Below are 25,833 nucleotides of genomic sequence, written 5' to 3'. Positions count from 1 at the left end.
GGTATTTGAACACATCCTGTAACTCATTTAGAACATGGATTTGATGTCAGATGTTGATGTGTGGTAAAGGCACGTTGGCCTACATGACAAAATATACAAACTGACAAATGAGAATTTATTATCAGCAGAAAGAACAAATGAACATATATTTGAAATCTCAGCATAGTAACATACATCTTAGATATTTCACTTTCTGTTCAACCAGCAGAATTCTCACATGAAGATTTTTGTTTTCAAAAAATCCAAGACACGATAACATCTCTCAGTATGTTTGGCATGAATGTTCAGTATGCCCGGACATGTTTGGGTTAGTAAAATATTCCACAATGTTTTTGGGATTATCACACTATGTTGTGTCCATGGAGTGAGTCACCAGGACTCCCTGTGTACAAATGAAACTGGTAAATATGTTAGGCACATTGTCATAACACTTGCTTTATATTGTATATTTTTCCAACGAAAAACATAGTAAACAATAAAACATGCAGACCATTAGTTATAATATAGGAAACCTCAAGCGCCTCAACTGGGGTTACGAAAAGTACTTTGAGTTGCCTGTTTCTTTTTCCAATCTTTCTTCAATTGAAGGAACAAATGCAAACAAAAACTGGAAAATGTCCCACAAGACACAGTAATGGCACTGTTGGGAAGAAAGTGACATAAAGGGAACAAAGAGGAATGTACATACTTGCCACTGTTCATACATCACTGCCAGTGGAAGTTAGTGGTTTGGAGGAAACCAAAGAGGGTAAAAGCCCAACAACTTGAAGAGTGAAAGATGCCAGGAGAGCAAATTATCAGGAAGGAAATAAGGCCACATAGGGGGAAGAATATAAACAAGGAAGAGCAAAAAGTAAGAGAAAAATACTTAAAAATGAAGCAACCAAAGATGAGGCACTTTGACTTTGACATATATACGTATATATATATATATATCCACCTCTAATTTGAACCATCTTTAATTTATCGACACTACAAAGGATGTCTGAGGAAATCGATCCATCTACACTGGTTTTGTGCAGCTTCACATGAAAATGCCACATGACTGCATACCATAAGCTGCTCCTCATTAGTCCTGACGTAAAGAGAAGTAAGGAGTGGGAGAAAATCCTTTCTATGTTCACAGCAGCTCTGACTGTTTCCCACCAGTCTAATATTGTGAAAAACAGAAAACGTGGTACTGGATCAACCCTCACTGACATTCCCTTTTTCGTATTCAACACTATCAGATGTTTGTAAACTCATTGTACATTTATGTGAGGAGACGGCCACCGAGGTAACTTCATACACTTATCGCGCAATCCCTGTTCAGTACAAATGTGTCTCTGTAACAAGTGAGCCACTTCATGATAACTCCTTTGTTCAGTTGCTGAAAGCCTGGTTGTCTGGGTCTGCATGTAAACGCAGCATCGATTAGGCCTGCCTCAGTCTGAAATGAATTGTGTGTGTATGTACAGCTTGAATCACTGTGCGTGTTTCTGGTGCCGACGGGCTTCCTATCAACGAGTGCTGGTATGATATGTGGAGCCTGACGACAAACTTTGGGCTGCTCCCGGTTCCCGATGCACCTCTCTGACGGCCAGGATGCGTGTGAGCATGCACTGCAGGGTGGGTCCCTCCAAAGGTTCAGCAGTATACCAATGCGAACTGTTAAGACCAGAAGATAAAAAATAAAAACTAAAAATCAATGACCATTTCTTCCATGTTACAGGGTCAACACAGAGACTTTCAGTATGCATACAGCTTCTGATGACACATAAAAACTTTGAAGCTCATCGTTCATACCAAGATTGTCTTTATTCCTCTTGGGATTTTGCTTAAAAAATAAAATTGTATTTTTATTGCTTTCCAACTATTTCAATTCGCATTCAAACCTTAACGTTTTCAGATTGATCTTGACATTTAAATACATGCTTTAATATATATTTTTTATATTTTCATGTGGCGCAATCTGTGCTTGTAGAAATGTAAAACTGGTCAGAGTCATGGGGGTGGGGGTGCCAATCCCAGGTGGCACTGGGAAAGGGTGGGGTTCCATCTGGACAGGTTTCCGGTCTATCACCGGGCCTCAGGCCTTTGGGTCGTTTTTAAACCTCGTGAAGAGTCGGACCTCGGTGGAGAATCTGGAGGGAACTGCAGGCAGGAGAGCATGCAAACTCCACACAGAACGGCTCAAGGCCTGGGAATCAAACCCAGAACTTTCTCACCGTGATGTGACAGTGCTATCCACTGCGTCACCGTGACGGCCTAAATGCTGAGGAGCAATGGAGTGATGTCATCAGTGACCAGAGAATATTCCTTTCATGCCAGACAAACAGTAATGATGTCATCAGCTTCCTTTTTGGTGTTCTAGCAGCTTCATTTCCAACAGACATTCATCCTGCGTCTGTCAAATGAAGAACCACAAAAGTTTTTTTCAAAACTAAATCTTTCTACGTTGGACTCAAGAACTTTGAGAAAGACAAGGCAACATGAGCTCAAGAAGCAAACAGCGCCGCTACAGGAGACTGGCTCCCATCTCAGAGGTGGAGGACACACCGAGACAACCACAAAGACGTGGACACTCCATGGCTGCCGATATCTCCCAAGAACAAAACGCTGTTCAAACTGTCACCAATGAGAATTTGACAGCAGGAGAACGGCCCCGGTTCCAACAAAGCCAGGAAAGAATCAACCTGCAAGACCTCGAGAGCTGGGAGGAGAGGAGGAAGGAGGATTATATGAGGGAAGAGGAGAGCAAACTCCGTGACCAAAGAATCCGACTGATCACAGCCCGAGAACAGAGGATGAAGGACAGAGAGCTGGCTCTAATTACAGCACAGGAGGAGGCTGATGCTCAGCCAAACAGAAGGAAGAGGAGGACAGTCTCCGTGAGGAAGCCCTGATCCATGCCGAGCTCCAGCGTTCTTTCATCCAGCTTCAGATGAGGGAACGTGAGCTCTCAGCCAGAAAACACCTCAGTCAAAGCATCGTGCAAGACTGTCTGCCGACCAAAGACGACCCTCTGAGACGTCAGCGCCTGAATGAGATGAAGGAGAAGACGCTGATGGAGCTCAGGGCCATAGGAATCTCTGAAAAGTACTGCAGGAATGTGGCAGTTTTCCCAAAGACCTGCACACAGAGGCCCCAGTATGAGATCCAGAGCTGGCACAGACAGACCAGTGAGGCTGACCTGAGGGCCACCCGCCTCCCTCCTAGTACCAAGGCAACCAAAGCCGCCTCCCACAGGCTGCAGCGGCCTCAACCATCATCCAACATCTGCCTACCACCCATCCAAACTAAAGGCACACGGAGGTCCAAGATCTATTGATCTACTCATGTGGATCAGTCTGACCACCCCCTTGACCCCAGTCTTTCTCTTCCCTTTCTTTTATTCTTTTTCTCCTCTCTTCCTTGTCCTAAGTGGGTTTTCTCACACCAATAAAAGAATAAAAAAAGGCAATTTGTTTTATTTATTTATTTACGTTTTGACCGGGGAGATTTAGAGTTGAACTTTGAATAGTTGAATCAAAAACAAAATTCCCTTTCATAAATAAAAATGTGCTCACACATATGTGGCTGTGGCTCTATGACAATATGGATTTTGTAATATAACTATGTTATACTTTAAATGAGCAGAAACAAAATAGCTCCTAACGTTAAAGATAAAGTCAAAGGTGACTGACCTGTGCGTGTGCACATTCAGTTTAGGCTGGAGGTAAAACACGTCAGTCCTCTTCTTCACTGACTCTGGGCTGTTGGAGAGGACAGACACAATGTTTGTCATGCTTTCTTCACTGGAGTTAATTGTGTGAGTGAGCTGTGTCTCACCATCTAGAGAGGTAGAACTCGTAGAGTCTGACAGGACAGTGCAGAGGGTTGGTGACATTTTCTAGCATCTCCATGTCTCCCTCGTTCACTGTGTGCCTTTTTCTGAGTCGCTCTACAAACAACAGTAAATACTAAATATTAACTTGTGCTTTTTAAAGCAGCTAATAGCATGAAGCAGCTTCCCCCGTTTGCCCCCACCTGTGTCTTCCCGGGTGGACATGCCAGAGCTGCTCCTCTGGAAGTGGAGGTAGTGGACTTTGCCGGTTCGGCTGCAGGGTCTGGGTCGTCGTGTGAAGTTCACAAAGGAGAGACTTTGGTGCTGTGCCAGTGTAGTGAAGTGAAAGTTTTTGGTGCAGAAGAAGAGCAGCGTGTTGAGCAACACTATGGGCGAGTAGGCGCCGAGCTGCTTACACTCCCACAGGTAAGACTCTTCAACGCGGGAGGAAACAACGCTGCCTGTAGGAAGACAGAGCAAAAAATATGCAGCTCCTCAGCCGATTAATGTCCAACTATGTTCATAAGTAGTCTAACATTGTCTACCAGTGGTTGCTTCCTGTTGTGGGACACCATTTATTAGAGGGATGGACAGCAACCACAACAGTAAAGTTCCAGACAGTAAGACCCAGAATCCCTTGGGGGGAAGTTACTAAAACGCTCTATAGAACTGAGTGGAGGTGGACGTATGAAGTAGCATGTGGTCTAAAGTAGGAGCGGAATTAAAACTTACACATAAAGTTAACAAGAAAACATGAAACACTAATTTCTATTGAAGAAAAGAAGCACAACAATGTGCTGCGACTGTGTCAGTGATCGTACCACTTGGCGATAATTTAGGCCTCCAGAGTTGCAGCATCCCGGTGATCTCAGAGGCAAACTGACTGTAGAGCTGGTCAGTGAAGATGTTCTCTATGCGGCCCTTCATAAACAGATACTGTCCAAAGAGGAGGAGACTTTAAAGAACCAGACAGCAACAAAGAAAAACAGTCAAAGTATCACCATGGAAACAAGTGAACCTGTTGTATCCCCAGACAGAGGTAGAAGATGCTGTCTGGGCTGTAGCTCTCTCCATTGGGTCGTCGCACTTCTCTGATGAAGCGAGACAGAGCAAAGCTCAGCTCAGCAGAGTCACACTGAAGTATGTCTTCTTTAATATCCACCAGATTGGCTAAAGGGGAACATAATTTAAAATATGACTATTATATCACCCCCCCCCCCCCCCACAAAATAAATAAATAAATAAGTAAAATAAATAAATAAAAATAAAATAAATAAATAAAAAAAAAATCTGACACAGAGAGGAGAAGTGACACTCACATTCTTGAGACAGTTTGTTGCGTTGTTGGACCCAGCTCTTCCAGGCTTTAACTCCATACAGGTGGTTCAGTTTGGAGGCAGGAGGAGTCACCACTGCAGTGCGGTCCGATGACACAGTCCGCCTCCGACCCTGCATGAACAGAGATTCAACTGGTCATGGGAAAATGAAAAGGTACAATTCTTGATAATGCTGGTTGTATTTGGAAACCTTCTGGACACATGTCAAAAACCAGGACTGTCATAACGTCAGGGGACAAGTTTCTGAACCAAAAACTTCTAATGTCCCTATAACACTTGAATGCACCATATCACAACAGTATGTGTCAGGGAGAGAATCACAGAGCACACTGGAGGAAAACCTATCGGAACATTAAAGTGTCATGGTAATAAAATGAACCCGGGATTACCCAAAGACACCTAATCTACTGGGAGATTCTTACCCGTTTCCTGCCAGAGAAACCTTCTCTGGGTCTCTTCACTCCTCTCTGTGGAGGAGATGACTTCTGACCAAGTGATTCTACAGAAACACACACAAAAATGGACAGCAGCTGAGGATAGATCTCCTCTTCTCGCAAATGTTTACAAGTAAATTAATATGTGCCATCCATTTGATCATTACTTCACGTTCCATGATATCTCACCAGGTGGGAAGTCAGTCTCCAAGTCCATCAATGGAGAGGAGGGGGGTTGATGTTCAGCACTGGTGGTGGGTGGACTGCTTGGCTGAGCATTAAGTTTGGCCTCAGCAGACTCTGTTCTCTCTGAACTGACAGCGAAAGGCTTCTCTGCTTGTCCGGCTTTCTGTGAGTCCTCATCTTCACAGATTGTTGGAGTGGCGACTTGTGACTTCACGTTTCCGCTGTAAGAACTGCTGCGGTCTGTTACAGAAACACAAATGTACGTTACACATCTTTGTTCGGACATTATTATCTATTATTTGTCTTTTATGTTTAGATTTGAGAATTTAGTTTTTCTACTGTTCTCTTGCTGCATTAAAACTCCAGTTGGACTAATAAATGACTTATCTCATCTAATCTTATTTTATGCCATCTTAAACTGGTCACTACCTTTCCAATATTTGCTTTCTTAATGTAACACTAAATATTTAAGTCTCTGTAGAATTAAAGTGTAAAATCAGGACAAAAATCAAGTTCTCCCAAATCCTCACCTGCCCCAGAAAGAGGCTGATCAATCTGTTCTTCTTCCAAAGCTGGTAGATCTGGTTGGACAGCTGCATCTTTCATGTCCTTCTGCTGTGGTGGTACCATCATGGGCACTGGAACCTTGAGAATATAAAAAAGGTCTTTTAATTGTTAAGGTTTCATAGAATGTGAATGCAATGTAATTTAATGGGACGTACTGGCATGGGCAAAATCATTGCAACAGGAGTGTGCTGGGAGTACATGTTCATAGGCACTGGAATGAAGACAGGTACTGGGACTGGTACCATCACCACCTTCACATTCTCCTCTCCTGCAGAGGGGCAATCTGAGAGCATGAGAAATATGGACAAGAAGGAAGAGAATGGTACTGAAGCGAAGCCGTACTTCTGAGACAAAAGAAAAAGTCACATTTAGCTTAAAACGTTCAAGGTTTTCTTGAAATTCTTGAATAATTGATGTATGTTGTTTCGTGTTGGTCTTGGTGGAAGTCTCAGACCTTTGGCTTTAAAAATACATTTAAGATTTCATTCATACTTTGTCACACATACTTTTTTTAGTTCATTTTTATGTGTAATATTTTTACGTGTAATTTTAAATATGTATATATGTAATCACACAGTGGAAGTAAAAATAAAAATAATAAAAAAAATACAATAAATACTAATACACATTAATTTATTTCCTCACTAATATATAACATTGAATTAACAGTCCTTTATTGAAGTCAAAATTTACATGACACCTTTAAAGAGGCAAACAGGGACACCAACTGACATTCAACTGAGTTGCTGCTGTCTCTATTACACAATACTTATGGATCAGTGATCTAACTTTGTCTGCCAGTGGTTTCATCAGAGGCTGTTCACTGTGGCTGGACAGCACTAAGAGCGACAAGGAGAAACTACAACACTAAAGTGACAGACTGTAAAACCCAGAAACCATGAGCTGAATGACACCACGAGTGGTGCTCAGTGTTTGAAGGAGCATTTAATCTGAAACAGGAGCAGGAACTAAAACCTCCCACTCTCCATCAGATGCGGAGTCTTTTACCTTCCTGTTATGTCAGTGGCTTAATCTTTAGACGTGGATGTCTGTCACGTTCCAAGAGTATATCAGGGGTTTGTGTTGGGGAGATATTATCTGTTCCCCTGTTGCTGTTTCCTCTCAACCTGAACTAGACCATCATGGTACCACTGACCAGTTATCTTTAGTCTTTACCTGACTCCGACCTCAACCTCCACCTACACCAAAGGAACATGGTCAGCAGATGATGCAATTTTAACTCAAGTAAATGAAACGTTTTTTAAGACAACTGCCTATAACGCTCCACTGATGCACTAACTTCCTGTCATTCATCTCACCTTTAGTCTTCATTCTTTAGTGTTAATTGTATACGTAATTCATTAAAAAATCCACATTATATAGTTTGATTCCTACAAAGGCACCTGTTAACAGAAGCCTTCTGTGAAGAAACTGGCAGTTAATCTTTTCAAATTTTGACATATTGATGAATATTAGCAGTTTTGAATTAATGAACCTCATTGAGATAGAAACATTTTACTCATCACTACCTATTGAGTCCATGTTCATTTCACATCACATTTGTTTGTGCGCTCATTCATCATGTGACTGATGGAGGAATTGCAGAGTTGTATGCAAAAGAATGAGAAAAATTCTCCCATATCCGTCTTTCCCCTCTAATTTAATTTATTGATAAATTTTTTGCATTTAACAAAACAAATACATGTTTTTCATTCATTCTTTGGAGAAAAGAAAAAAAAACAAAACAAAACAAAGACGAATAACAGAAACCCATGACAGGTGTTAGAAAAAAAACAAAACAAACAACAAAATATGCACATACAGTACAGAAGTCACAAAAGAATTGAGTAAAAAGTAGATCATGAAGTTCTAATACAGGACTGAGGTGAACTCATGTCCACTTAAACATCAACCAAGCCTGAGCAGAGTTGCTGTGGCTGCAGATGGATGAACTGAGCTCAGTCTTGGCTCACGCCTGCCTCAGTACTGACGTACAGCAAGGACTTTAACCCTCATATAACACACAATCATATTAGACTTTATCTAGTGTTACACTTAACTGCTTTAACTCATATTTGCAGTTGATTCTTAACCATTGATGAATGAATACAGATTATCATATTGGATATCATATTAGATTCCTCTGAAGTTTCTTTTCTTTCCCAGTATGTCAATAGAATTTACCTGCATAATTAATAATTATCTAATGAATTCAATTGATGAAACACTGTCACAATCATTAATACTGAGTTTGTTTTTCTCCTCTTAAACTGCCACTGTCCTGGTTCTGCAACAGTAACCAGGTTTACTTCAACATGCTTCCTTCTGTCATGTTTGAGTGACTGCTTTTGTGATCATTAATCAAATAAATCATTCACAGTTGTTAAACAGCAGTTCAAGTCATCTGGAAATAGGGAATGAAATCAGATATGGCACCCTGGTCAGTAACAGTCTATAGAAAGCAAGTTAAAATGAATCCTGGTCTAATTAATTCCAATGAATTAAAGAATCATTTCATATTAATTCAGTACTCAAGTATTTAACACAAAATAAAAGCACGTTATTGGCACTGTTACCTGGATCCACATGGAACTGCATTTCCTTGTGAAGAAAATCAGCTTGATAGCATTTAATATCGGTTTAGGAGCCATTTCCCAGACACAACAGAAATAAGTTTAGAATAGATCTAAAACGTGTACATTTGGGGAATCAAATCTTGTAGTCTATGTTTGAGGAAGCAGCTGAGAACAACTGACTTTATTAGGCATCAGAAGCAGGTTACAGACTGTGTGAGATTCTCGTGTGGTGAAAAAGACATGAAATGAAGAACCTTTCAGCTTGTAACCTGAAGTGACATCATATATCACATATATAATTAGGGCCCATTACAAAACATGTTTGTGTCATACAGTCAATTTCCTGAGGAAATTTTCATAACATAAATAAATCATTTGAATATTAGAGTCATAAGGACCATTGTTTGCACCATATTTGGAATCACATTTGATAGCGTTTTTATGCATTTTGATACAAGTTCAGCAAAAAGTTCCTTCTTACATATTAGGTGAAGATATTTTGGCTAGCCTGTTCAGCCACCTGTCTGTCCATCACTCATGGACCACACTAAATTAACACTCAATGGGCAGAGGATCCAGATAGCCATGAGAATGTGTCTGCATCATAAATACTGCTTTCACTTGTTCATTATAAAACCACAGAAACATCGCTTGAAGTGCATAATTTCACAGCACTCCCAGTTTGCAAATACACAGTAACAAAACAACTGAAGACAAATAGTCATTCTGCCTTGTCAATAAAGTTTTAGGTTCAACAGACAAAGCTAAACAATAAAGTTAAGGTCACTGAAGTAGTGTAAGTGTAAACATAGGCAGTTAGCCCTGCAGCTTGTTAATCTTTGTCCAAGGTGAAGGTAGAAGACGACCTCTTGTGTTGACTTATCAGGAGGCTGTGGAGAGAGAAACTCGGGTGACACATTCGACCCTCTTAAGAAGTCAGTGTAATTTATTTGTTAAAAGCACATCAGAGTAAAGAGATCATATCAGTAGATAACTGTTGTTATTCTGGCTGTTATATTATTAACATAGTTTCCACACACTGTACACAAACCTTTAAAACTGGACAGTTAAAATGAAACCCCCCCCCTCCCTTTTCTTTTTTTTTTTAAAACTTATTCATACTGAGATTTTAGAGCCTAACTTTTATGCTGGTGTTATTCAGAAGGCTCACCTTGTTCTTCCAGTTCAGGAGCAGTTTTGTAGATCAGTCTGGTGTGGTAGAGTTCAAAACAGGGCACAGGACAGAGAGTGGGCTCTCCTGAGCACGTTTTACAGTAATATGAAGTTTGACTTCTCACTGACTTACTACTCTTCTCACAGTCCTTGTGAGAGTTCTGCAAGTCCTTTTTCTCCAAGTCCTTTTCACTGTGTATGTTTTCTTCTGTTTTCTTTTCTGGCTCCTCCACCTCCACCACCAGCTTCAGCTTCTTTCTCTGTTCCTCCTCTTCTTCTTCCGCCCTCTTCCTCTTGTATTGTGAGCAAACCTTGCAGTCAGAGTCGCTCTCCCTCTTGCCCAAGAAATGCCGTCCGGTCAGGCGTGCTGGAACGCCGTTACATGGCTGAGTGTCTCCCTGAGATTTCGGTAATGGTGCTGGAGATGTGGATTCTTCAGTGGATGGTTTTGAGGGGCTATCTAGCAGGGCTGGTGCAATTATTGAAACAGCTAGTTGTGAACAACAAATGACTAGATAATCAAAAAATATATAAAATTGAATGAATAAATAAAATAGATCCCGTGTTGGTGTGACAAGTCTCATTGAAAATCTGTGTTGAAGTCAAAGTATCAGTACTGAAAGTTAACTGTTACTCAAGCTTTATATTATTGTATATAGAGGAATAACAACATATTCTAGTAAATATTATATTCATGCATACAGCAGGAAATAGCACAGATGCATAAATGCAGGACTGAAATTGTAACCTTGTTTTGTTCATGATAACATGTTTCCTGAAGAAGTGTGCCGTTTTAATGACAGGACATACCTAACAACCACATGTATTCCACAATACAGTTAGATAATTGCTGTTTTTGTTTCATTAATTATTTTATGAATTCTGTCACAGCAAAATAAAAAAGTTGTTTAAAATTGAGCTCATGAAGAAAACATCACCAGATTCAGAATGCATTCAATGCCTATCAGTTAGAGAACACTATGATATGTTGTTGACGAAATTTTTAAGGATAAACTGCTGTCAACTAACCCATCAATCAATGCTCATTAACACACTTCAACTATAAAGGCCTAGGTCTTTATAGTTGATAGATGGAGGCCACTGTGTTGAAAAGTTGTTGCTGATTTGTTTATTTGTGTTCTTTTGTCCAGTTTAAGAGAGGAGTCGTTGTCAGAATGCTGATAAGCTGAAGTGTGTGCTCAGCTGGTACTTCACCTGTGTGATGTAGTGAGTCTAAAGTAATATAACCCGTTTAAGTGTTTTCTGAAGTTACCTGGTGATGATGTGGAAGGGGAGGGCAGCTGGCACATGCTTTCTTGGTCCATAGTGAAAGGCCGACACAGAACTGACTTGTTCTTCATTTGACGCCGACGGGACACAGGCACTCGCATGGCGTCAGTCTGAGTACTGGCCTGGAGACAGACATTAAAAATAAATAATGAACTGACTAATTTCTAATTCTTCATCATAAATACTGAATACTTTTAACCATTTAACAGCTTTGTCTTGCCAACAGTTAAACACAATGAATTATAAGTTAGGTCCTAACTTACAGATTGAACAATTTAAAATTTAGAGATAATCTAATACGAGCCATATTTTTTTTGGCTCATAAGAATAATGTTTGCTTTTACTTTCCTGAAAAATAAGATATGATGATAAGGTGATTTCAGCTGGGCTCTGTAGCTCATTCGTGGTTTAACACATTTTATATTTGTCAAAACATTGACATTCCTGTTATCTGGATATTACATCTATTCAGGATGTGGATACATACATGGTCAAGGTTCTTGCCGTCAATGTTGGAGGTTGGAAGAGCTCCTGCAACACACCAAGAAAAATATAATGGCTTTTGTATTTCCCTAAATACACCAACAAATTGATTAATGTGACCACATAATCCTTCAGCAGTGGACCAGATTCAATATAAAAAATATAATTTACTCAAGAAACAGCTTGGTGTAAGGAAGTATAGAAAATAACCCAGGAAAGGAGTGGCACTGTTTACTCTGCTTGCATCACGAGAGGCTCAAAAACGTGAAAATCAGGGATGTAATTTGAAAACATCCATGCAGGACTGCATGTATGAACTTGCCAGTCAAAGCAGTGTCTGCTGTCACACTGGGCTGAGTTGCTGAGCCACTGGCCAAAGAGACGACATCAGCTATAACAGGATTCATCTTAGATGAGTGGTGGGGCTGGGTTGGAGCTGAAGGAAGAGTCAAAATAGAAGAGATCATATCTGATGACAGATCTTAATGTTAAAATCCAAGCCCAGGTATAAAATATTACTTTTAAAAATTTGACATTATTCAGCCATTTCAAATATCCAACTAGTTGAATAGTGACTGATGTTGTAAATATTGCTACATCTTAAGTATGGCATCACGTAAACATCATGTACCACTAACATGACACAATTTACCATATGGTGTCTGTGGGGCCGTTCCAGTACCATTACTGCTGCTGTGTTGACTTGTCTCAAAATGCAGACAGCAGTACTGTAGAAGGCAGGGCAAATTGCAGAAGTTGCGCACTGAACCCAAACACTGCAGCTTCTCAGCCATGTAGCCCTGTTTCCTACAGCTGTCACATCTCCCCATCTGGAGAGGAGAAAGAGGAGGAGGAGAGAATAAATGACAGGTGGAGAGAGGAAAGATGGAGAAACAATTAAGGATAGACAGGAATAATAATAAAAAAAACAAAAAAAAAACAAACCAAAACAAAAACAACTTATTGGACATGCAGTAAGATGCTCATTTTGGTTGAGTGTACTAGCACATTCAACTTCTCACCCCATAGTAGAGTACAGTGTACTGGGACATGCAGTGGGGTTTACAGAACTCCTCCAGCTTGCCTCCATAGTGGCTGTGCAGCATCTTCTGGCCAATGCCACAGCAGTACGTGCAGGGACGCCAGGGATGATCCCTGATACGAGATGTCAGGTCATGTTTAAAGAGCACCCTGCAGCCTGGAACACAGGATAGGTGGGGTGTTACATTATTTAAAATAAAGTGATACAAACATGCATTTCTGCTAACATGTTGAATGCCACTGATTTAATACGGATTTTAAAGTTGCATAAATTTTTCTGACTTATGGAAGGTCAGAGCTGTAATTTTCCATTATTTCAATGTGAATGCAACTGTCTGCAGTCTGTATTCTGCAGTTGCAATGTTGTACTTTTAAAGGCAGTTTTAGGCTTCACATCTTGGCCATCCGAGACAGTGAAATACCTGAAAATAATATAAAAGGGAGGAAAAATGTGGGATATTGGTTTCTTTACTTACTTTCACTACAGAAGACCAGTTCCTGTTGGTTATAGCTGATGATATCAAATGGGACCTTCTCCTGTTTACAGTTCTCACACAGTGCCAGAATGTTTTTTTGGGTTTTATAAAGTTCACAGCAGGTCTTACTGCAGAACATGGAAATACGACCCTGCACCAAAAAGTGATCATTAGTATCATCATCATTTTATATATATATAAAAAATTGACTGTTTACACACACACACACACACACACACACACACACGTCTTACTTGGTGACTGAACAGCTGCGGCTTGGTGTTGAAATGTTTGCTGCACTGATGGCAGGTCAATTTCGAGATGTCAACGTGCCCACCCTCTGTTGGTTTCTGGGGCTGACCAGCAGGGGCTCTGACCTGGGCTTGCCCTGGGACAGAGGGAGAGGACATGGCTGGGTAGGGAGGCACTAGTGGGGGCACTGAGGTATGACTGGGATGATGGCCCTGGTAGGGGACTGAAGAAGGGTAGTCCTGAGTGATGAGTGGAACTGAGCTGGCTCCAGCAGAGGGCCCTGGTTTGGGGCCATCTCTGGCAGAGAGGTCCCTGAGAGAATAAGTTCCATTGGTCAGGTCTGGCTTAGGCAGGTTCCCAGATTTCTATAAACACAGAGGAGCAATGTCAAATGACAGATAAAAAACATGAATAATAAATATTCCAGGAACAGTAGTGGAGTCTGTACCCTGTATATGGAAACACAAACATAGGAGCAGAAATTCCGAATGGTGCCGTCCACCATGGCCAAATGATACTGAGGAACAGCTGACACCCTGCAAAGGGAACACGGGAATGGAGTACCTAAGGGAGAAGAGTAAAAAATAAAAAAATAAAAAAAAAGAAACAAATCTTTTGAATGTTATTTATCTGAGGAAAAATATAGCATGTAGGATGTATATATATATATATATATATATATATATATATATATTACATCATCTCAGCTGACATGTGACATGTGAGTGTGAATCTCTATAATGTGGTCTACCAGTGAGAACATGTCGGGGTGGTCGACTCTGTTCCACACAAGCAGGCGAACAATAAAGTTGAATTTTGCCCCTTTGGTCTCGTTCCATGATTGTAGTGGACACTACTGCCATCTTGTGACAATTAACACACTCAAGCGTCTTCCTGCAGGTCTGTACAAAAAAAACAGTGTTAATAATAAACTTTATTTGTTTTGCACCTTTCATATAAGAATGCAGCACAAAATACTTTAAGACAAACCATCAAACACAAAAGATTTACATAAAATACAAATTGCAATTTGCACAACTGGGGTTGCAGGGATTTTGTGGTTGTGCGTGAAAAACATGAGGGTTTTTCTATTACAGAACCCATACAAAACTATGAAAGACCTCATACATACCTGTTTGTAGGTGCTAATGCAGGTTGGACCACAGAAGTTGAGCTGAGATCTTTCAATTATGAGTGTCTGACAGGAGCCTGAGTTGCTATTACAGTAAAGTCCACAGCCCTCACAACAGTTCATTGCTAACTGACGCATCTTGCGCCATGTTACAAAACAAGCATCACTACAGAGTCTGTGCAGGCGACCTTGATGGGTGACCTCATGTTCAATCTGCTGCAGAGATGATCCCAGCCAGACACAACAACGAGAAAAAAAGATGACATGGAGTAAGGGAACAGAACCTGACTTTGTTTTTTTAGACATATTGACCAAGTGTGTTTTAACTTTTAGTTGAAGTAAGTAGCCCTTTGTCACTTACCCTTTTGGTGACCCTGCAGACACTACAAAAGGGTTTTTCAGGCAGTCGCTCCACTGGTTTCTCAGGCAGCTTCTCAGGTTTCCTCTCCAGTCGTTTGTCAGCCCATTTGTCAGGAACCTTGTCAGTAGTTTTCTTCTTGTGTCTGAAGCCTGACAGACAGAATTGGCCACAAAAGTGCATATAGGTGTTGTCTTCTGCTGGAATCGTGATCATGTCCCTGGGCTGAAGGATTTCCCTGTGCAACAAGAGGCAGAAGGAATAAATCCAGAGGTAAAATAAATGCAGGATGAAGGAAAGACAGCTTTCAAGTTCATTATCTGAGCCATGTTTGAGAATTCAAAACTCTTTTCTGAGCCATGAGGGTGACTTTTATATTAATACATGCTGCCAGGCCTAAAACAAATTCAGCACATCCCAAAGATTCTCAATGCGGATAGCATCTACCTCTGTGGTGGCCAATCCATGTGTGAAAGAGTCATCTTGAAATATGCCTGTGCCCTCAGGGAAGAGAAATTCCATTGATGGAAAACCCTGGTTAATCAGTATATTCAAGTCAGGTGACCTTTTTTTTTTTTTTTTTGAGCACAGTAAGGTAGCTGAATCTAGAACTGACCGGCTCAAGCATCTCTTCTCTCTAACAGGGCAAATCTGAACTAATGAGACTACAGGAGCTTTGTCCATTGCTCCACAGTCCAATTTTTATGCTCTCTGGCAAATTCAAGCATTTTTGTCCCAATTAGCCTCAAGTGGTTTTCTTGAATGTACACTGTTGTAGGTCCCAATCCCTTAACCTCTCCTAACTTTCAGTATTGATCATGGCTGACTTTTGTTGCTGATATTTTATGATTTCTTTACTTGATGGAGGCCATGTGATCCTTCTGAAACAGAGTGACATCTTTTCTAAGGCCACAGGATGTGCCTTCCAACACAGTTGTTTAAGACACAAGAAGCTACTCATTGCATCAGCTAGAGTTAAATAATTCTTGCTGGCTCACATATGTTAATCACTGCAGGAATTTCATTAAACATGAAAAAAAAACAAAAAAACAAAAAACAATAAAAATTGAAAACTACAACAATAACCCAAAGACAAACATGTTAAAAGAACAGGTTTTTCTGATCAATTGGACAGTCAGACGTTTCTGATGCATAACGCTTAAAAGTGATGTTTTCATCTACTAAACTTCATCAGCAAGATATCCCTTTACCTTCCTCTTGTGTTAATTTCTGTTACTATCTCTTATGTTAACGGGTCAGTTTTGACCCGTGTCTTAAATCAGCCATTAAATACCCTAAAAACAATTATTCATAATCCAATTTGTTTCTTACCTCTTGGTTACCTTGTTAGGTGTCCTTATCCATAAAACAATTTGGTTTCAATATTTTTGTTGTGGCCCCCTGGGCCTTTCTTTTGACAACTTCCCTCATTTTCAATATATATAAAAAAATTGTCAAATGAACATCAAGAGAATTATATTGATAAAAAAGGCTGTTATGGTACCTGACTATTACTGAGGGGTATTAGAACACATCTCTTAAATGTTCTAATAAAAATGTGTTTTTCAACATCTATATATTTATTTCAAGACCAAAAAAAAACCAGAAAAACAAACTGAAAATCCGAACCAGTAATTAAACTAAATGTATATTTGCAAGGTCAAACAAATAACAAACAGAAATCAGGGCTGGCTGAGGAGGATGCTGACGCTGATGCTTTTCGTGTTGCTGTGGATGTAGGTGGAGTGCTTGGTGAGCTCTGCAGCGTTCTGACCAAGGCTGAAGCAGCTGGGTCTCAGGACACACGTTCCCTTTGCTCAATGTACGCCTTGACAAGGGAGCTTCCAAGCTCCTCAAGAAACATTCTCTTTTTGTATCTTTTGGTTGAGTTTCCTCCTTGGTGACTTTGGGTCCACAACACAAATGCACTGTATGCACACACATCCAGGATGTTGTAAAACACAACCATTGGCCATCTCCTGGTCATTTGCTTGCAAGTGTAGGTGGCACTCAGCTTGTTCAGGTTGCCCACTGCGCTTTTGTTTTGTTATAGTCAAGGATTATTATGGGATTTTTGACACTTTCTGCTGACAGAGATGGGGACTCGAGTCGCACACTTCAGAGACTTCAGACTTGACTTGGACTCGTGAACAATCATTATGTTTTCTTTTTCTGGCGTATTAACGTAGAGGAAACTTTGAAACATCTGAAAAGCTTAATGTCACCACCTCCTTTTTGTCACAGTAATAACCAAATTAGCATCAGGTGCGTGCCTTATGTGCCTCATGTGACAGTAACTATGGTGACCAGTACACCAGCAGCAGCTTCTATTTTGTTACCCTTTGTATTTACATTTGGTTATAAAAATAAAAAAAAAATGATGGCCTCAACAAAAGAAGCACAGTATGCAAAGTCTGTGGTAACAAAATTAAGGACTCTGGATCACCTACTACTAAAATTTATCAGGCTCCTGAAAACTCACCCAGATTGGTAACTTATGTCAACTCACATTAGCGCATATGGACGGTGAATGTCCTTGAAGGTCCAGAATTATATTATTGTTTTACAATCTTATATTACAATTAGGTCGAAGTTGACCCCAACACCATACAGGTCATAACTTTCACTACAGCATTTTATAATTTAGTAACATTTATTTATTTTTTTTTGTTTAAACAGAAGTTCCTGACAAAAACAAATTTATGTAGCACTTACGTGCATTTAAAACCTAAAATGGGTTGGTGCCGACCCTAACACTAGAGGAAGGTTAAATAAATGAATGGTGGAAAATTAATAAACATTGCATCAGTATGTGTTAGCTGTAATAAATCAATATCTAAATCAAACCCTGATATTAAGCAAAAACAAAGATTTACCTGTTGCACTGGAAGCAACATTTGTTCTTGGGGGTGGGAGGCAGGTGTCCAGTCAGACAGACTGTGGAGCAGAAGAGCTGTGTTGAACCCTTTCTTTGGAAAGCTGTTTGGCCTTTCAGCAGAACCTGGAGTCATTTAGAGAAACAGGAAACATGAAATTGACAGTGAATACAATAGCAATATCAATACCCAGTCGTGACACATTGTTATAATTTCTGCAAATCATTTTGTTAATATAGCTGATTTGTATTATCCTGTTGACATTCCATGCTGACAACAAAGCATTAGACATTATATCCTTTTTTCTTACATATGGCATAAATGATTTTCCTCAACAATATGCACATTTATTCAGAGAAGTTTTACACAGTACCTTGGAACAGCCACTGCAGCGAACACTACCAGGAACAGGTGGCTGAGGTGGGCGTGGGGGGACTGAAGCCAGAGCTGGAATTGAATTTGGGATTGGAGCTGGTTGTCTGACTGGAAGGGAAGCCATAGCTTGAAGGACCGCTCCTCTACCTGGGATAAAAATGGCAGCGGGAGGGGGCGCTGGGACTGCTGCTGGCACTTGAGTGGATAAGAGGGTAAAGACTAGAAGTCATATTGATTTAGTATCACTTTCATTACATTTAATAATAAAAAAGGAAAGAAAATCTGAAATTTTGATATGTTTGTGTTACATTAAAGAAGTCCATGCAGAGGTTTCTCTACCGATGTCTACTGACATCTTCAAAGATGGTTTAATTGTGCACAAACATGAGAGAGACAAACTTTGGACATTTTTTATTTGTTTATTTTGAGTCACTTCGCTTACGAAGTGTGGACTCTGCAATAACATGACACTTGCGCTGACCACTGTATTACCTGCACTTCACTGATGCACAATTATATAATAGTCAAACCTTTGTTTTTCTTGGTAGGATGTGTTCAATTTCTAATGATCTACCACCTAAAAAATGCCCAAACCAACCTAATCACTCTTGTATGCAGTAACAAAGATACAATACAACATGATAATTGATGGACAACAGCAAAGAACAAACTTATCGACTCACCAGCAGGGGAAACAAAGGCGTTTGCTCCTCCTACGGAGTAAACAGAGCTGATTCTCAGCTCTTCCTGTTATAATGAAATATAATGGATGTCTAAATTTGTTTTCAGGGGTGATGAACCTTAGTGCATTCCTTCTAAAGCTAATGCTTAACACTTAATGATGCTTTTATCAATAAATAAAGCTGAAGTGAAAGCACAGCCTTTGTGTTTGGTTTGATTATAAAACCAGGTTTAGCAGCACAGCAGCTGGAAGGGATGGCGGGTTAACATGTAGTCTTTAAGACCAACATCCCAGTGACTATTAATCATTGACTGACAAAAGAAACAGAAAACATGTCAATGAGAAAAACTTCATTGGTAATATTAAGATACTGTGAGCATCTCAGCAAACAGATAAAGAGCTGAAACCGACTGACATTTGGCAGAATGCCAATTGTCTTCAGTGTTCTCCAGCCAGATGGTAGGTTTTGGCCTAGTCTTTCATTAGTAATCAGTACATAGTGTGGGCTGTCGGCAGCTGCAGTTTAATTACATTGTTATTCACTGCCTGAATCTTACCTAAATAGAGTAAACAGTACATTCATAATGAGAACATCTCCCAACACCTACCTCCTGGTGCTCTAGCTCCTCTTTAATCTGTCTGATAGAGCTCTGAGGCAGTAAAGCAGCATCATATCCTTCATCAATCGGTTCGTCTTTAATCTTGACACTGGGAGATATTGGGGGATTACTGTCCTCCACTGGAGCAGCTTCTGACCTCTGAAATGATATCGACATTCATGACTCACTGAAGATTCAAATAAGATTTTAAAAGATGTTACTTGACTACCTCCACTTCTCCCTGCTGGCTGTCTTCAGTCTCCTCTGCCTGGGTTAGGGCACCTCCATCTGACATAAAGGGTCAAGACGAAATGTTTTCTCAAAAATAATACACAGTCAAGAATTTAAAACTACATGTATTCAGATCAGGCTGCCATGAATGCCAGGAAACTAAGGACAATTAACACACTGTTGTATTCACATTCTGGGCACACTTAAAGTATATTAAAGCATTTTACACTGCACTTCTGTGATTCTGTTAAAAAATATTCAGAGTATATTCAGTTGTGACTTCAGTATGCAGATTTAGTGTAGATGCTCCCTACACTAAACTACACTAAATCAGCTGTCTCCAAACCCAAACCACCCTGATGACGTCATCTGGTTTACTGCCTCGACTCCACACAAGAGGACATCATCCTTTTTTTTTTACCTACTATCTTGTGTGTATTGAATCTTACCTTGGCTGTTGTCAGGTGTGTGGGCCTGGGAGGAGTGGGAGGTGTTGGCAGAACCAACACTTCCTTCCCTCTCTCGCTCTCGCTCCTCCTCCTCCCCTCTTGGCTCACCTTGACTTACACTGGTAACCTCTTCTGGTTGTCTTCTTTTTTGGTTTGTCTTAGTTATGTCAACATCCTCCAGGCTTCCCATTGGCAAGGCAAAGTGCCAGTCTTCTTCTTCTTCTTCTTGCCCATATGCAGGAAGGCCATCCAGTGCATCATCAAATGCTGCCCCTCCATGTCTTCCTCCTCCTACTTTGTTGTTTCCCATGGTAAAAGAGGAGGGTTGGCCAGAGCAAGGGGAAGAAATGCGAGGGAATGACTCTCCTGCACCCTCATCCGTTTTTTCTTCTTGTCTGCTGCCATTGCTGTCCTCCTCTTCTCCCTGTTGGTGTTCCTCTTGTCCTGAGGCTTCATCTGTTCCTTTAGTCTCGTCCTGACCTCCACTCCTGGAAGAGGTGGCAGAACCTCTGGAGGACTCTGCGAAGTCTCCCAACCCCATCACTTCATCAAACACTCTGGAGAGGCGCTGTTCATGCTATGGGGAAGAGACATATTAGTTTCATTGTCTACAGTTCTATACAGTGGCAAAACAGTATGTGGACCTGTGATTAACCTGGTTTTACCTATGAATTGGTCTTTAACCAGTTCTTTATCCAAGTCAAGCCAAATATGATGTGCTAAAACAACATCAGCAATATTAACCCTTTCTATCTTTATCATCTATTATCCATTTTGTATTACGTTGTTCAGGGACATTGTCCTGCTGCATCATCACGTCCTTCTGAGCTTCAGCTGGTGGACAGACACCCTGACATTATCCTGGAGGATTCATTGATAAACTTGGGAATTCATTATCCCGTTGATTATGGTAAGCACTCCGGGCCCTAAAGCAAAGCAATCTCAAATCATTATTCTTCCTCCTTTGTATTTCCTATGATGTTTTCAGATGTTTTCACGTTGGTAGGTAGTTGTCTTTTAACACTTTATATGGCGATGCATGTTCATGCCAAACAATTCAACTTTAGCATCATTAAGGTTAAGATGCACTTTGGCAAAACTTGCATTTCCTCATTAATGAAACTGTTATGAACATTGGACAACAAGTCAAAATACATTCACAGGTAAGTCCAGAGGAGTCAACTTACTTTTTATTGCCCCCATATGTATATATCTTAACCATATTCCTATCATTAGTAGGTCAACTGACAGTCACATGTTCTGTAGAGGGGTCTTTGATATTATATTCCAAGAGACAGACATTTTATATTTCACAGGCAAGTACCAGGTAAAGCAACTCCTCTTTTCATTATCGTGTAATCTTCTCTGATGTTGGTTGTAGCTTGGAATTCTACAACAGGTAGCAGAAGATTTGTTTTGTTGGTAGCTACAGATTCCCAAGTACATAGTCACTTGATCTCTGCCTTCTCGCTGCAGCAGAACTGGTCATCCCTGTCTAGAGTAAACAAGAGATTTTTCCACCATGAACAGGATAAGTTAATTTTATCCATATATAGCATTATATATATTTATATAAAGCCAAATTTCAGAATGAAAAGGGAGCACCTGACTGCATGTTTGTGAGTACTGATGACTGGACCACCAGAGGTATCACCATACACAACAAAGATATAGGGCTTTGACATGATGACTTTTTTGAGTACTTAAATTTATACATTACGTCCATAGGAATGAGCCATTTGTTCAAGCTGGCACACATTAGCATATGAGCGTTTATGGTGTAACATCAGCAGTTTAGACTTTTTGCAAGTCATATTAGAAAAAACACATTATCAACGTTAATGAAGCCTCACCTCCATTTCAGCGCAAAATAAATAGAATACAAACATGTTAATGTAATTATTTACACCCGTGATTTTCCTGCTATGAGAAGTCAAAATGTTTGTTGGGAAACCTAATGCAGCTTTATCTTCAGCCAAAGAAGACTTTTCCATTCATTTGACAGGCAAGTGAACCTGCTCTACCCACTTATTTCCAATAAAGCTGAGTAGCTGAGTAGACCTGAGACACCCTGACATTATCCTGGAGGATTCATTGATAAACTTGGGAATTCATTATCCCGTTGATTATGGTAAGCACTCCGGGCCCTAAAGCAAAGCAATCTCAAATCATTATTCTTCCTCCTTTGTATTTCCTATGATGTTTTCAGATGTTTTCACGTTGGTAGGTAGTTGTCTTTTAACACTTTATATGGCGATGCATGTTCATGCCAAACAATTCAACTTTAGCATCATTAAGGTTAAGATGCACTTTGGCAAAACTTGCATTTCCTCATTAATGAAACTGTTATGAACATTGGACAACAAGTCAAAATACATTCACAGGTAAGTCCAGAGGAGTCAACTTACTTTTTATTGCCCCCATATGTATATATCTTAACCATATTCCTATCATTAGTAGGTCAACTGACAGTCACATGTTCTGTAGAGGGGTCTTTGATATTATATTCCAAGAGACAGACATTTTATATTTCACAGGCAAGTACCAGGTAAAGCAACTCCTCTTTTCATTATCGTGTAATCTTCTCTGATGTTGGTTGTAGCTTGGAATTCTACAACAGGCAGCAGAAGATTTGTTTTGTTGGTAGCTACAGATTCCCAAGTACATAGTCACTTGATCTCTGCCTTCTCGCTGCAGCAGAACTGGTCATCCCTGTCTAGAGTAAACAAGAGATTTTTCCACCATGAACAGGATAAGTTAATTTTATCCATATATAGCATTATATATATTTATATAAAGCCAAATTTCAGAATGAAAAGGGAGCACCTGACTGCATGTTTGTGAGTACTGATGACTGGACCACCAGAGGTATCACCATACACAACAAAGATATAGGGCTTTGACATGATGACTTTTTTGAGTACTTAAATTTATACATTACGTCCATAGGAATGAGCCATTTGTTCAAGCTGGCACACATTAGCATATGAGCGTTTATGGTGTAACATCAGCAGTTTAGACTTTTTGCAAGTCATATTAGAAAAAACACATTATCAACGTTAATGAAGCCTCACCTCCATTTCAGCGCAAAATAAATAGAATACAAACATGTTAATGTAATTATTTACACCCGTGATTTTCCTGCTATGAGAAGTCAAAATGTTTGTTGGGAAACCTAATGCAGCTTTATCTTCAGCCAAAGAAGACTTTTCCATTCATTTGACAGGCAAGTGAACCTGCTCTACCCACTTATTTCCAATAAAGCTGAGTAGAAAGCCAACTCCCCCCTATCCGTAAACATTAACATATGACAGAGCAGAGTAACTACACAATAAAACTGGACAGGTTACATTATTACCAAAGATGGAAATCTACAATTCTGGCTCTGGTGACACCAAATTCTATCTTAAATGTTAATGTGTGGGTTAACACGAAAAACAACACAATCATTGACTATTACTTCTACATGAAAGGGCTTTAATGAACTGGACACATGGGCCCTGTTCACATTATGTCTTGCGATTATTAGATAATAATGATTACAGGCTTAGTAAAGGTTAATCGGTTGGGTGGGATTCCACACCAAATGAATTATGTGGCATTCCGGCATGTTTTTAATTTTAGTCACATTAACTACACTATTTACTAAGACTCTATGATAGTTGTTGGGCACAAAAAATGAAACAGCTTTTGAGTGACATGCTCGGCAAAACTCAACTTCAATAAAAATCACTTTTTATTGTTTCTCAGCAGCCATCTGTGGTGAAAGGAGCCAGCAACTGGCTGCAAGCCCGGAGTCGCATTGCTGATGGACCCAGGCTCCTCGGATCCTAAACACCAGTGCCACACTGTGCTGAGCGAATTCATTTTCCCGTTATTATGGTATCACATTGTCAGGCTGTTAAATGGAGCTTGTCGTAGGGGCATGCATCAGTGCTGAGGGCTTCAAGCGTTGTGAGCTAGCGAGCTAACGTTAGCTGAAATATGCACATCCCTTCCGGAAGCTGGGTCTCGTTAATTTAAGGTTACACTGTGGAGCTAGGTCCGCTAACCAGTTAGCTATCAATCCGGTTCTTGGCGTAATCATACACCATGTGCCTATTTCTTACCTTCAATCGTTTAAGCCTGAATTCCTCAGAGTCCGCCATGTTTTGATTATGCTGCAGACGCCGCGCTTCTGAACACCCACCCACCTCTGGGGGTTGTGGGTTATGTATGCAAGTAGCTAGCAATAAAAAGGATGCGGCTCAAACATCAATGTGCGAACAGGCTTTGTGAAGCTAACGCCTCCAAGTTGACTCCGTTAAATGTAGGCACGCGCCCCCGCTACTGTTTTCAAATACACAATTTGAGATAAAGCACTATTTTGCATAAGAACAAGCCAGTAAATACAAATTCGACAACGACGTAGAAACATTTTGAGAGATTTTACGTTACCGTATGTTTGAGACAGCAGTCAAGTTACGTGCGGTTTGGATTTTCTTGCGCGTGTCGTCGTGAACTTACGGAACGGATGCTTGAAGTCGCCAAAATAGATGCCCACTACTAAGTACAGTTTCCTTTGTTTTTGTTGTGGAGGTTGCAGTAATTAGTTTGTTTAAATTTAAAACGATTATATATGCACATATTAGTTAATTAATTATTCGTATTATTTGCATGGATATATTGGTAAACGTAATGACAGCTAACAAATCACTGCTTTCTTTATTAAACCTCCTTGTCTCCGGATTTTTCACTGCACCAGATGCCTGCTCTGCCTCCCTGACGTTTGGGCATCACCCACAGTCTCTGGGCCCTGGGCTCTGTTTCCTCAGCCCAAAGAAGCCCAGTCTGATTCCCTACACTGGTTTATTATTATTATTATTATTATTTTATTTATTTATTTATTTGTATTTGCCTCAGCTGGCTCCTTGCTAATAAACCTTTGTTATTTCAGTTTGAATCGAGTTCTGTGCCTGCCTGACTATGACAAATAACAAGTAACAAGAATTTCCATATAATAATAGTCAGGGTCACTCTGAACTAGAATCCATTGAGAACTTCAGCACCCTTAAAGCAAAGGTCTTCTGGTTTGAATGGTTACAGTGGAATTAATTTTTTTGACTCGACACCAAAATAAAATGACAAATTTCAAAGCAGACAAGTGACCCGCAATAAGGTACAAAAGCCCAAAATGGTCATTCAGTCATACAAACAACTAAGTTCCTCTGATTTCACAAGATAACAGGATAATTTTCTCTTCTCCGGTCCACAGATTAAGTAAGAATACATATCCTGGGAATATCTGGAAGTCAGACATGCAAATTAAATTTTACTTGTTGTGACTTCAGTAAAAGATTTCTTTTTAATTTGAGAATAGTATAAACTACTCTCCTGGTCAGTTAAGGTTTTTTTCTGAATGTAGTGGTTTTGGCCCAGTTGGTCATCTGGCTGGAAAAATATTAATAACTTAAAAAACACACATTAACACAAAAGTCCGTACTCACAAACGATTGGCAAATAGAAGGGTGG

General features: G+C 40.1%; 1 protein-coding gene across 4 annotated transcripts; it reads right to left on the bottom strand.

Moving 5' to 3' along the window:
• Positions 1-137: 137 nt before the first annotated feature.
• Positions 138-24,805, bottom strand: LOC115035462 (zinc finger MYM-type protein 4). 4 transcript variants are annotated; one of them, XM_029493292.1, is made up of 29 exons: positions 24,760-24,805; positions 20,323-20,899; positions 19,872-19,930; positions 19,652-19,801; positions 19,045-19,108; positions 18,360-18,556; positions 17,987-18,111; positions 15,114-15,348; positions 14,753-14,968; positions 14,372-14,522; positions 14,069-14,184; positions 13,623-13,985; positions 13,369-13,519; positions 12,874-13,049; positions 12,504-12,681; positions 12,174-12,287; positions 11,856-11,899; positions 11,352-11,490; positions 6,485-6,612; positions 6,293-6,407; positions 5,766-6,002; positions 5,565-5,641; positions 5,125-5,254; positions 4,824-4,975; positions 4,627-4,741; positions 4,009-4,266; positions 3,811-3,922; positions 3,666-3,734; positions 138-1,647 (listed from the first exon to the last, which is right to left on the bottom strand). In XM_029493292.1, the coding sequence occupies exons 2-29, from the start codon at positions 20,861-20,863 to the stop codon at positions 1,500-1,502; spliced, it is 4,560 nt and encodes a 1,519-aa protein (XP_029349152.1). In that variant the 5' UTR covers positions 20,864-20,899; positions 24,760-24,805; the 3' UTR covers positions 138-1,499. The 4 variants fall into 4 exon arrangements, with proteins under 4 accessions (XP_029349152.1, XP_029349150.1, XP_029349151.1 ...); XM_029493290.1 differs by lacking the exon at positions 24,760-24,805 and adding an exon at positions 24,432-24,536; XM_029493291.1 differs by lacking the exon at positions 24,760-24,805 and adding an exon at positions 24,432-24,536 and having other exon boundaries at positions 14,753-14,965.
• Positions 24,806-25,833: the final 1,028 nt, after the last annotated feature.

Source organism: Echeneis naucrates, chromosome 22 (genome assembly GCF_900963305.1).
Source record: "Echeneis naucrates chromosome 22, fEcheNa1.1, whole genome shotgun sequence".
Classification (NCBI taxonomy): Eukaryota; Metazoa; Chordata; class Actinopteri; order Carangiformes; family Echeneidae; genus Echeneis; species Echeneis naucrates.
The sequence above is the reverse complement of the archived record's forward strand: the minus strand, read 5'-3'. Positions and strand labels throughout refer to the sequence as shown.